The 10,412-nt window shown below is 63.0% G+C and overlaps 2 protein-coding genes across 4 annotated transcripts; one reads left to right on the top strand and one right to left on the bottom strand.

Moving 5' to 3' along the window:
* The first annotated feature begins 10 nt into the window (after window positions 1-10).
* On the top strand, window positions 11-8,723 carry VWA7 (von Willebrand factor A domain containing 7). The gene is made up of 17 exons (XM_062185859.1): window positions 11-178; window positions 514-762; window positions 1,010-1,291; window positions 1,718-1,814; window positions 2,312-2,422; window positions 3,114-3,309; window positions 3,397-3,566; window positions 4,765-4,877; window positions 5,283-5,399; window positions 5,784-5,969; window positions 6,317-6,449; window positions 6,567-6,722; window positions 6,838-6,930; window positions 7,237-7,538; window positions 7,615-7,754; window positions 7,851-8,025; window positions 8,111-8,723. Exons 2-17 carry the CDS (start codon window positions 529-531, stop codon window positions 8,282-8,284), a joined length of 2,679 nt encoding a protein of 892 aa, XP_062041843.1. The 5' UTR covers window positions 11-178; window positions 514-528; the 3' UTR covers window positions 8,285-8,723.
* Window positions 8,718-10,327, bottom strand: SAPCD1 (suppressor APC domain containing 1). Of its 3 annotated transcripts, none has more exons than XM_062185861.1 (5): window positions 10,214-10,327; window positions 9,829-9,969; window positions 9,284-9,379; window positions 9,094-9,183; window positions 8,718-9,022 (listed from the first exon to the last, which is right to left on the bottom strand). In XM_062185861.1, the coding sequence occupies exons 1-5, from the start codon at window positions 10,325-10,327 to the stop codon at window positions 8,927-8,929; spliced, it is 537 nt and encodes a 178-aa protein (XP_062041845.1). In that variant the 3' UTR covers window positions 8,718-8,926. The 3 variants fall into 3 exon arrangements, with proteins under 3 accessions (XP_062041845.1, XP_062041844.1, XP_062041846.1); XM_062185860.1 differs by having other exon boundaries at window positions 9,094-9,160; XM_062185862.1 differs by lacking the exon at window positions 9,094-9,183.
* Between the last annotated feature and the right edge of the window lie 85 nt (window positions 10,328-10,412).

The raw sequence follows: 10,412 nt of genomic DNA, 5'->3' as shown, positions 1-10,412 counted from the left end.
GGCACCGCTGTTGCCTGTGGCCCTGGGCAGGCATGAGCAGAGGGGCTGGGGCTCCCTGTCCTGCCTTGCTGCCGGCAGGGCCTCCCCCTGCACTGAAGCCCGGTTAATTATAACTCTGACCTCAGTGCCCTGTGACGCCAGGCTGGGGCCGGCCCTGCCCAGGACACCCAGCAACCAGGTAGGGGAGAGGCCTGAGAGCAACTTGGACTTCCTGTGTGTGGGGGGTGCCTGTGGGGCAGGGCTGTGAACTCTGCCAGGAAGGGGCGGTGGGCTGGGAAGGCAGGCCCTGGGGCGGGACCTCGCACGCCTCCTCTGGCAGGTGTTTGTCCTGGTTGTCCAGATGAGGCCCTCAGGTTGCCTGGGTGACTGAGGGGGCAGCACGGAAGCTGGGCTGGAGGAGATGAGACATTCAAGTGGCAGGAAGGGGCCAGAGCAGGTGCCCGTGGAGACAGCCACGCCTGCCCTGGAAGCGGCTGCTGCTTCCTCGTCCTTGGAGAGCTTTCTGTCTCCCAGATCCATGTCTCAGCCATGCTCCCCGGAAAGGCGCCCCTGTCCCACCTGGGCCCCTCGGGGCTGCTGCTGCTGCAGCTGCTGCTGTCCCCCACGGCTGCCTTCTTCCCCAACATCTGGAGCCTCCTGGCCGCGCCCGGCTCATTCACCCACCAGGACCTGACCGAGGAGGCTGCGCTCAACGTCACCCTACAGCTCTTCCTGGAGCAGCCGCCCCCGGGCAGGCCTCCCGTTCGTCTTGAGGATTTCCTGGTGAGCACCCCTGGGTTCCCATTCCCTGGGCCCCCTACCCTCTGAGGGCCCTGGATGTCAAGGGAAGGGCTGCCCACCTCCCCGCTGCAGCCCTGGGCCTGAAATTAAGAGTCCTCCTCCTCAGAAAGGTCTGGGGCCACCCCGCCCTTCGAGGGCCCAGCACCCTGCATGCACCCACACCCAGCCTTGGGTGCCAGTCGCCGAGGGCCTTCCCTGGAGCCCCTGTGTCACCCACCCATCTCCCCAGGGCCGAACCCTCCTCGCCGATGACCTTTTTGCTGCCTACTTTGGACCTGGGGCTCCTTCCCGGCGGTTCCGAGCAGCCTTAGGCGAGGTGGCTCGTGCCAACGCAGCCCAGGACTTCCTGCCAACTTCCAGGAACGACCCTGACCTGCACTTTGATGCCGAGAGGCTGGGCCAGGGACGCACTCGCCTTGTGGGAGCTCTGCGGGAGACCCTGGCGGCAGCCAGAGCCCTGGACTATGCCCTGGCTCGCCAGCGCCTTGGGGCCGCGCTCCACGCCCTGCAGGTGAGAGCCGCGTCGGGGCCTGCACGGCCAAGTCTCCCTCTCCTGGATGGAGGCTGGCTCGGCAGTGCCTTCTGAACCATGCCTCCCCTGCCCTCGAAAGGATCCAGGCCCCGTGCTAGCCCCCCACTTCCAAACTGGCTGAGGCACGGAAGCCGCAGAGAAGCAAGGGTCAGAGAGGGAGCTGTGAGGCGGGAGAGGTGAGGGCAGTGGCACGTCGTGGCCTTTGGCCGAGATGGGGTGGGGGGGTGCTGGGGCGGGTCCCACCTGGGCTTCTGAGCGATGGAGAGAGAGCAGTGGAAAGTTGGGGTGGCTGACGGCAGCAATGAGGGGAACCCCGAGGAGTGGGCCACCAGGGCTGGAGTCGTGGGAGCACTCAGCATGGCGCCTCGTTTCCCTCCTCTGCCCCCCCCCCTCCCCGGGCACCAGGATTTCTACAGTCACAGCAACTGGGTGGAACTGGGGGAGCAGCAGCCACACCCTCACCTCCTCTGGCCGTGGCGGGAGCTGCAGAGCCTGGCCCAAGGTACGGCCATGTCCCTGGGGCAGGGGGCCCCTCAGTCTGCTCAGCCCCCGTGTCACATCCTGAGGTCTCTTGAGAGGTGACCTCACTTCGGCTCCGAAGGCACCTTGAGGGCCTCGGGTCCCCAGACCGCAGGCCGGCCTTTGATCTGGCTTCCTCCCCGAGCTGGCTCCCGCAGGGTTTCCTCTTCCTCCCAACTGAACTATGACCCGGAAGCTGCTTCCCCCATTACAAATTCACTTCCTGTCTCCAGAGGGCATGACCCCCGCAGGCCTGGTCCCCCGACTTCCTGGGCTCTTTAACACTATCCCAGTGTGTCCAAGCCTCAGTCTTGCTGCCAGCCCAGGAACTCCAGGATCGAGCTCAGAAAGCACAGGTGGCCATGGTACCTCCGGGCTTTATCTTGTTCCGGGTGCGAGGAAAAGCGGAAGGAGTCTGGGTGACGGGGCAGAGGCGGGGTGGCAGAACCTTGCATTTTAGCCCCTGCCCTCTCTTGCCAGTGGGTGATCCTACGTGCTCTGACTGCGAGGAGCTGAGCTGTCCTGGGAACTTGCTGGGCGCCACACACCTCACCTCCGGCTACTTTGGAACTGATCCCCCCAAACCTCCAGGTACCAGATGGGAAAGTTCCCCAGAAATCAGAAGGGAAAGCCACGGCGTTTGATCACGTGCAGGCGTTCAGTCCCCTCGGCCCTTGTCCCGTTTGCTATGGCGTCACTTACTAGAACAAGGCGATGCCAGGAGTGCGGCAGGGGCATGACGGCCCCCGGGGAGACCACAGTCATTCGGGACGGGAGGCGCTTCTTGCTCAGCTGTTAGGATTGCTCTGTTGCCTGTGGGCAGCTTGGCGGGGGGGGGGGGGGGGGGGACTGGCTAGAGGAATCTGGGGACCCACTCCATGCTGTGGAGGGGTCTGTGGGTCCACCCCATGCTGTAGAGGGATCTGGGAGTCCACCCTGTGCTGTGGAGGGATCTGATGATCTAGCACATGCTGTGGGGAGACCTGGGGATTCACCCTGTGCTGCAGAGGGGTGTGGGAATCCACCTTGTGCCACAGAGGGATCTGGGGATCCACCCTGTGCTGTGGAGGGATCTGGAGATCCACTGTGCCCTGAGGAGGGATCTGGGGATTCACTCTGCTGTGGCAACTGACCCCTGCAGCTTTACTGTCGAGCTGCCCTCCACAAAGTGTCACCGCTCCCTGCTGCTCTGCTCAGGGGAGACCAGGTCAGCAGGGCCTCGCTTGCTCAGGAGGCGCTTGGGTTTTGCCCTCCACTTCCCAGACCCCTCTCCCCAACCCAGGCAAGTGTAGCCACGGAGGCCACTTCGACCAGAGCAGCTCACAGCCCCCCCGGGGAGGCATCAACAAAGACAGCACGTCGCCGGGCTTCTCCCCGCACCACACGCTGCACGCGCAGGCAGCACAGCTGGCCCTTCTCGCCTCCATCCAGGCCTTCAGCCTCCTGCGCAGCCGCCTGGGAGACAGCGGTTTCTCCAGGTGACTGGCCACCCGGGGGAGCCGAGAAGCCAGGGGGCTGGCAGAGGGGGCACAGACGCTTCACTGTGTCTCTGGCCCGCTCTCCAGGCTGCTGGACATCACCCCAGCCTCCGGCCTGAGCTTTGTGCTGGACACCACAGGCAGCATGGGTGAAGAGATCAACGCCGCCAAGATCCAGGCTCGCCACATCGCCGAGCGGCGGCGGGGGAGCCCCATGGAGCCGGCACACTACATACTAGTGCCTTTCCACGACCCAGGTAAGTGTGGTCTGACCAGAAGGGCGGAGGGGGCAGAGGCTTCTGGGGAGGAAGGAGGCTGGCCGGGCTCCGCCTCCGTATCGAAATGCGGCTGCTTCCACCGCCCTGAGTGAGCCTCTGCTGGGCTCCCGTGCGCAGGCAGGAAACAAGGCCGCAGGCAGGAAACAAGGCCGCTGCTCCCAGTGTTTCCAGAAGGGCAGCACTCTCCACCAGCTTGCCGCCTGGCCCGCACCCAGGCTCACCCCCTCAGCTTTCTTAGGCTTCTGCGCTAGGAAGTCCTTTTCAGTTCTGTCCTTCCCTGTGAGTTAAAATGAACACGGGGAGCTGTCTGATCCGGGCCTTTGGAGAGCGTCTGAGGTAGCTAGTTGCACTGTCCAAGACTACTTCAAAAAGTCAGGGTGGAGGGGAATGGAATTAACAGTCAAGCTTATTTTGGTGCAAAAGATTTGGAAATCCCTGGAGTTTTTCTTTTCAAATGACACCACTTTGCATGAACTTTTGGAAGATCCCTCATGTTTCTTTCCCAGCTGAATTAGAAGTCAGAAGATCTGGCCTGGGCCCACCAGTCTTACTGGGTGTTCTCAGGCTGGTCATAATCTCTCTGCTTCAATCTCACCATCTGTAAGTGGGTCAGTACCTGCCTTACCTTGCCTGTGTCCCAGAGTTGAACTGATGATCAGATAAAATGCTTCCTGGACTGCGACGTCCCTAACAGTAGGGCTTGAGTCTGTTGTGTCGGCGTAAATCTCACAGTGGCTGCCACTGAATGGCACTTACTATGTGTTTGATGAAGGTATGAATAAGTGAATAATGGAGGTTCGCCCTGCATCAAGGCCCTAAGGTTTACAGACTAGTGCATAGTTCTCCCGGCAAGCCTCTGAGGGTTGTCTTTCCTGATAAGGAAGCAGAGGCCCTGGCTGGTCTTCATGCACACACATGTGCTCAGTAAGGTTCATGCAGTACCACAGGAACTGGCACCATTTTGTTCAGGGAGTGCAGTCTCCCTTTCCCGCTAGGTGCACTAGCCTCACCCTGCCCCAACAAAGGTAAAGAACCATAGAAATAGAAGGGAACGTTGTTCCCCTCACTACTCGTTCCCACTACCCAAGCCCAGCAGGCCTCTCATCTGGGGAGGAGGCCCCAGGTGGGAACGACGGGAGCTCTTACCTCACTGTCGGCCTCCTTTTTCTCTTCCCAGGGTTCGGCCCAGTCTTTACAACCAGTGATCCTGACAGTTTCTGGAAACAGCTCAATGAGATCCACGCTTTAGGGGGTGGAGACGAGCCTGAGATGTGCCTGTCCGCGCTGGAGGTCTGGCCCCTCCCTTCCCCTTCCCTTCCCATCCCTCCCTTTCCTGGCCTATGAGGGGGAGCGTCACCACCAAGGAGCACGTCGCTACCAGGGGGAGCTTCACCACCAGGGGGCGCGTCACCACCAGGGAGCACGTCACTACCAGGGAGAGCTTCACCACCAGGGAGCACGTCACTACCAGGGAGCACGTCACCACCAGGGGGCGCGTCACCACCAGGGAGCACGTCACTACCAGGGGGAGCTTCACCACCCGGGGGCGCGTCACCACCAGGGGGCGCTCCACCCTCGGAGTGCAGTGCCGCCAGCTCCCGCTGGCTCCCGGGACCACCTGCCCTTCTGCTCAGTCCTCTTACCCCTTCCCCGGCCCCCGCCATTTGTCACTCCAGCCCTCTCCCTCCCTGCCAGCTGGCCCTGCTGCACACGCCTCCACTCTCGGACATCTTCGTCTTCACGGACGCCTCCCCCAAGGACGCCTTTCTCACCAACCGGGTGGAGTCGCTGACCCGCGAGCGGCGCTGCAGGGTGAGCACAGCTGACAGGAGAGCCGGGTCAGCCCCAGGGCCGGGGAGACCCTGTGAAACAGTCTGGGGACGAGCGGCCAGCGGCCTCGGCACGGGGCGGGAGAGGCAGACGTGGACTGCACCGTGGTCCGCGAGGGCGGGCCGCGATCCCCTGAGCCGCGCTGACCCAGCCCAGAAAAGAAGCGGGATCCAGTTGTCTGAGACCCAGCGTGGAAGATGGCGACAGCCCTAGGGCAGGGCAGAGGCCGGGGGCTGTGCCGGCGGGCAGAGGGCGGCCGACAGAGCTGACGCTCATCGCCCACTCTGGAGAGAGCCTGAGCCGACGGTCCTCGGGGACGAGTGCGCAGCCCGCGGACCCCCGGACCCCGGCCTCTTCTGGCCGCAGGTGACGTTCCTGGTGACCGAAGACCCGGCGCGGGTGCAGGGTCGAGCTCGCCGTGAGGTCCTGTCCCCTCTGCGCTTTGAGCCCTATGAAGCAGTGGCCCTGGCTTCAGGCGGAGAGGTGATCTTCACCAAGGACCAGCACATTCAGGACGTGGCGGCCATTGTTGAGGAGAGCACAGCGGCGCTGGTGAGGAAGCGCCCCGGGCGGCTGGCGCCCCCTGCTGGGGGCTGCGGGGTGGTGACGCCGCCGCCCGAGACAGGCAATGGCTCCCCGCCCGTGGGGCCGGCCAGAGGGGTGGGAAAGGAAGTGTCTCCTCCTCCGAGAGCCATAGCTGCTCACCTCCCTCGTTGCCCTTCCCTCTCAGTAACCCCCTCCCTCGCCTCCAGCTTTCCACCCTCAGGGCCATGTCTGCGTCATCGCTCTCTCGACTGTCGCCCTTCTGCATGCGTGCTCTCTTTCAGTCTCCTGGCTGTGTCCACACTTCATTCCATGTCTTACCTTCTCCCCCATTTCTTGGTCCCGCCCACCCGCAGGTGACTCTTCCACTGGAACCGCCTGCTGTGGTGCCTGGGAGGCCACTTGTGTTCAGTGTAGACGGGCTGCTCCGGAAAGTCACGGTCAGGATCCATGGGGAGGTCAGCAGCTTCCGGATCAGGAACCCTGAAGGTGCCTGCTTGTGTCTCACAGCGAGGCCAGAGTGGACGCTGCAGGGTGGGGAAGGGGAGGGGACGTCCCCAGGGAGGGAACTGGTTCACGAGACAAGCTCTTACCCCCCCGCACCAGGGGTCTTCCAGAGCCAGGAGGAAGGCACGGGCCCTCTAGGTCACACGCGCCGTTTTGGCCAGTTCTGGATAGTGACCGTGAATGACCCCCCACGGACAGGGGCCTGGGAGATCCAGGTCACGGCTGAGGGCACGCCGCCCCGGGTGCGAGTGCAAGGTGAGGAGGAAGATGTGCCTGGGAAGGGGAGGGGGAGGGGGTCAGTGCAGGCAGCAGGGAGCAGTGCCAGTCCTGGGGGATGGGGGGGTCTCTCACTGCCTTTGCCCTACCCCAGCCCAGACTTCCCTGGACTTCCTCTTCCACTTTGGGATCCCCGTAGAGGACGGGCCCCACCCTGGCCTCTACCCGCTTACCCAGCCGGTGGCAGGTATGTCTGCTCCCTGACCCCTCCCCCACTTCGTGAGTTTTATTCCTGTGTGTGTCCCCGTTACATGTACATGCATGTCTAACTTTGGGTTATAATTTACATGAAGGGCATTGCGTTTAAGATTACAGTGCAGTAGGTTTCACGTGATACACCCGTGTAACCATCACCCAGTTCAAGTGCCAGTTCAGTGCCCCACCCCTCCCTCCAGACCCTGCCCACCAGTAGCCCTGAGGTAACCCCCAACCCAAAAGCCAGCGCGTCTGTGCTCCACTGTGCGAATCTCACGCACTGCCCTCCCGGTCCCAGGCCTGCAGACTCAGCTGCTGGTAGAAGTGACGGGGCTGGGCTCCAGCAGCAATGCTGAGGGCGCTCGGCCACATTTCTCCCACGCGCTCCTTCGAGGGGTCCCCGAGGGCACGGAGCTGGGCAGCGTGCGCTTGGAGCCCGTGGGACCCCCACAGCGAGGGCTCCTGGCGGCCGCACTGCCGCCCACGCTGGCGTCCGCCGCCGGAGCCTTCTCTCTGGAGCTGGTGGGCCAGGACGGAGGGGGCCAGGGCCTGCGCAGGGCTGCCCCCCAGCCCTGCACTGTGGCGCCGGTCCTTTTGGAGGTGAGACAGGGCGGGGCGGGGAGGCGGGCAGGAGACAGCTGGAGCGGCCCCTCCCCTCACGGGCCCTTCTCCGCAGCTCAGTGGGCCCCCCGACCTCTTGGCTCCGGGTAGCAGAGCACCGCTCAGCCTCCGCGTCGCCAGCTTCTCGGGCCCTCAGGATCTAGATCTCAGGACATCTGTCTACCCCAGCTTCGCCCTCACCTCCAATCTCTCCAGGTGAACCCCACTACTCTACGCCCCGCCCTTGAGCCCTCCCGATTGGCCCTCAGAGTCTTCCCTGGGTGTACCCTGACGTCAGTATCCACGGGCCAGGGCTCGGCTGGGAGTGAACGAGTCTGCCTGGGGACGCCTGTGGCTGCAGATCCCAGACTCGGCACCCCCAGACTCCGTGGTGACCGTAACTGCGGCTGCAGTGAGAAGAGATGGCGGCCCAGGGTCCCCGACCCACGCCTTCCTCAGGCTCCTGGTGCAGGCCAGGGCCCCGCAGGTGAGGCGCGCTCCCTCCTGCATGCGGGGCAGGCTGAACTGGGGGCTAGCTCTAGCGCACCCTGACTCTCTCTCCTTCCCGCCAGGACCAGCTCGCTGCCGGGGCCCATTCGGCTGACGCTATCCGCCCCACGGCCACCCCTAGCTTTCATCCCTCCCCTTGGGGGGTTCAGGGCAGCACTGGGGGAGGGATAGCGGACAACCCCTGGTGGGGCACGATCGGAGGGCTGCTGCTCCTGCTAGGAGTGGTCTCCTGGTGACTCCGAAGCCCGGGGAGGGAGGGTCCCCAGCACTGCCCTGTTGCTCGCTAAGGTCCCATGGGCCTCGGGACCTTGCCTCTCGGCTGGGATGGAGATCTCCCCATGCACTTGGCCCTTTTCCTTCTTAAAAACCACAAGACTGGGGGGGAGAGCAATGGATGTTCCCACAATGCACTTTCCCTGACCCTCACAGGAACCAAACCAAAGACATTTTGGGGGAAAGCGGCTGCTTCTCTGTAGCATCTTTATTCCACCCACTTTTTCTGCTCTCCCAGGCTTAGGAAGAGGGGAGGATGTATGGGGAGGTGCCTAGGATTGGGAGTAAGGTAGAAGGGTGCCAGGAAGTGTGATAGAATTGTCTTTATTTTAAAGTCTAGAGCAGCTTCTATTTTATTTTTGTATTTCAAGTTGAAGGACAGTTTCAATAAACACATCTTCTCCCGAGGGCCTTTAAGGAAAGCTCATTCTTGCGCATCGTGTGGGGGCGGGGAGGGCCTGAGACCCCGCGGAGGTGACATGGGAGTTTTCAGGACGCTTCCCACGGAGATGTCTGAACTTCACCGCCCCGCGCCCTGAAGCCGTGCAGCAGAGTAAGGTGGCTCCGGCAATGACTCCTTCACGACCGAGGGACCGGGAGGAGGTTCAGACCCGGGTGGCAGCCCTCCGCCCCCGGGGACAGCGGGGCTGAGCCGTCTGCCCCGCGGACCGGTTGACTCCTCTCTGCTGCCTTGGCCACTCCTGCAGGGGGAGGCAGCGCTGGGCGTCTCTGCTCCTCCCTGTCTTTTCCTCCCCGTCCCCCCTCACCTCACCTGTGGCTGCCCCACGTTCTGCTTCCTTGGCCTTTCCTTCCAGTGCTGGGGGCCGCTGGAACCAGCCCTGTTCAGTGGACGTGGGGACAGCTGGGGACATTCGTTCTTTTCTGTTAAACCAGTGCTGACCTAACAACTCCCTTCCCGGGTCCCACGTCCCAGAAGCCCAACCTGAAAACAATAGACTCACCTTCTCCTGAATCAGATTCTGCAAACAGGTGTTCACTTTTTGAATCTGGGCTAACCGGGAGCCCTCAGGCTCCGAGTGTGAGTCTGTTAGAAAATCCTAAAGGACAAGGTGAAGGCTGGCAACGCCATGGGACCCTGGGGTCCTCTGCCACTCTGTCCCCACACGCTGCTCCTTTCCTCTTTCAGATCCCCTTATCCCAAAACCCTTCCAGGCATGTGCAAAACCCCAGTGCTGCCTACCTCCATCTCTCCATCCTCCTCAAATAGTGCCATGCCCCCTTTCCCCATCCGTTATGGACCCTTCCTCTCCATCCCTGCTCCGATGGAATAATCCAGGCCACTCCCCCACCGGAGGCAGAGATCAAATCCTACCCTGTCCAGCCGCAGGGAATGCAGGGCGGCCTCTCCCAGCCTAACACTGTGGCCTCCTGTCATTCCACTGCCTCCAATTCATAATCCCTGTCCATTAACCCTTCCATTGCCAGAGCAGTCTCCGGCAGTGTCCACACACTCTGGCTCATCCCCCCTTCCCACCCCCATTCGCACCTCACCAAGGGCCCCCAGATGCAGCTGCTGTCGCTGGGCCTCCCTCAGGCGGTCTTCAAACCAGGCCCGGCCTCGCTGCAGCAGCTGCAGCCCCTGCCACAGGGCGTCCTGCTGCCTTTCCAGAGCCCGCATCCTCTGCAGCTGGAGAGACAAGAGGCCGGGGCGGGCTCACTCTCCGATAGGGGCCAGGCCCAGGTCCTTCCCGCACCCCCTGCTGACTGCACTGTCTGGCCTCTGAGTGTCACCCCTGAATGGCCACTGGGGACCTGGAGGGCAAGTGGAAGCAGGGGAAGGTTGACAGGTCCTCAGAATGGGCTGGAAACGTGACCGGTCTAGAAGAGGGAGTCCCCTGGGCCCTCTCACTGGGCGCTGGGCTAGTACTCACCCAAAGGAAGAAGCTCCGGGCGCCTGGATCCTGGCGGCTGGTCTCCAGCGGCAGCAGCAGGACCGTGTAGGGAGCCTGCACCGGGGGCGGCCCACTAGGCCCCCAACTCCCCATGGCTCTGAGGTAGGAAGGGTGGAGGCCACTCCCACTGGTGTAGCGGGGCTGGTCCCTCCCCCTCCCCTTCTGCTTTGTATCCATC

Source organism: Lepus europaeus, chromosome 3, assembly GCF_033115175.1.
Source record: "Lepus europaeus isolate LE1 chromosome 3, mLepTim1.pri, whole genome shotgun sequence".
NCBI lineage: Eukaryota > Metazoa > Chordata > Mammalia > Lagomorpha > Leporidae > Lepus > Lepus europaeus.
Note: the sequence above shows the minus strand (reverse complement) of the source record. Positions and strands in the feature narration are given on the sequence as shown.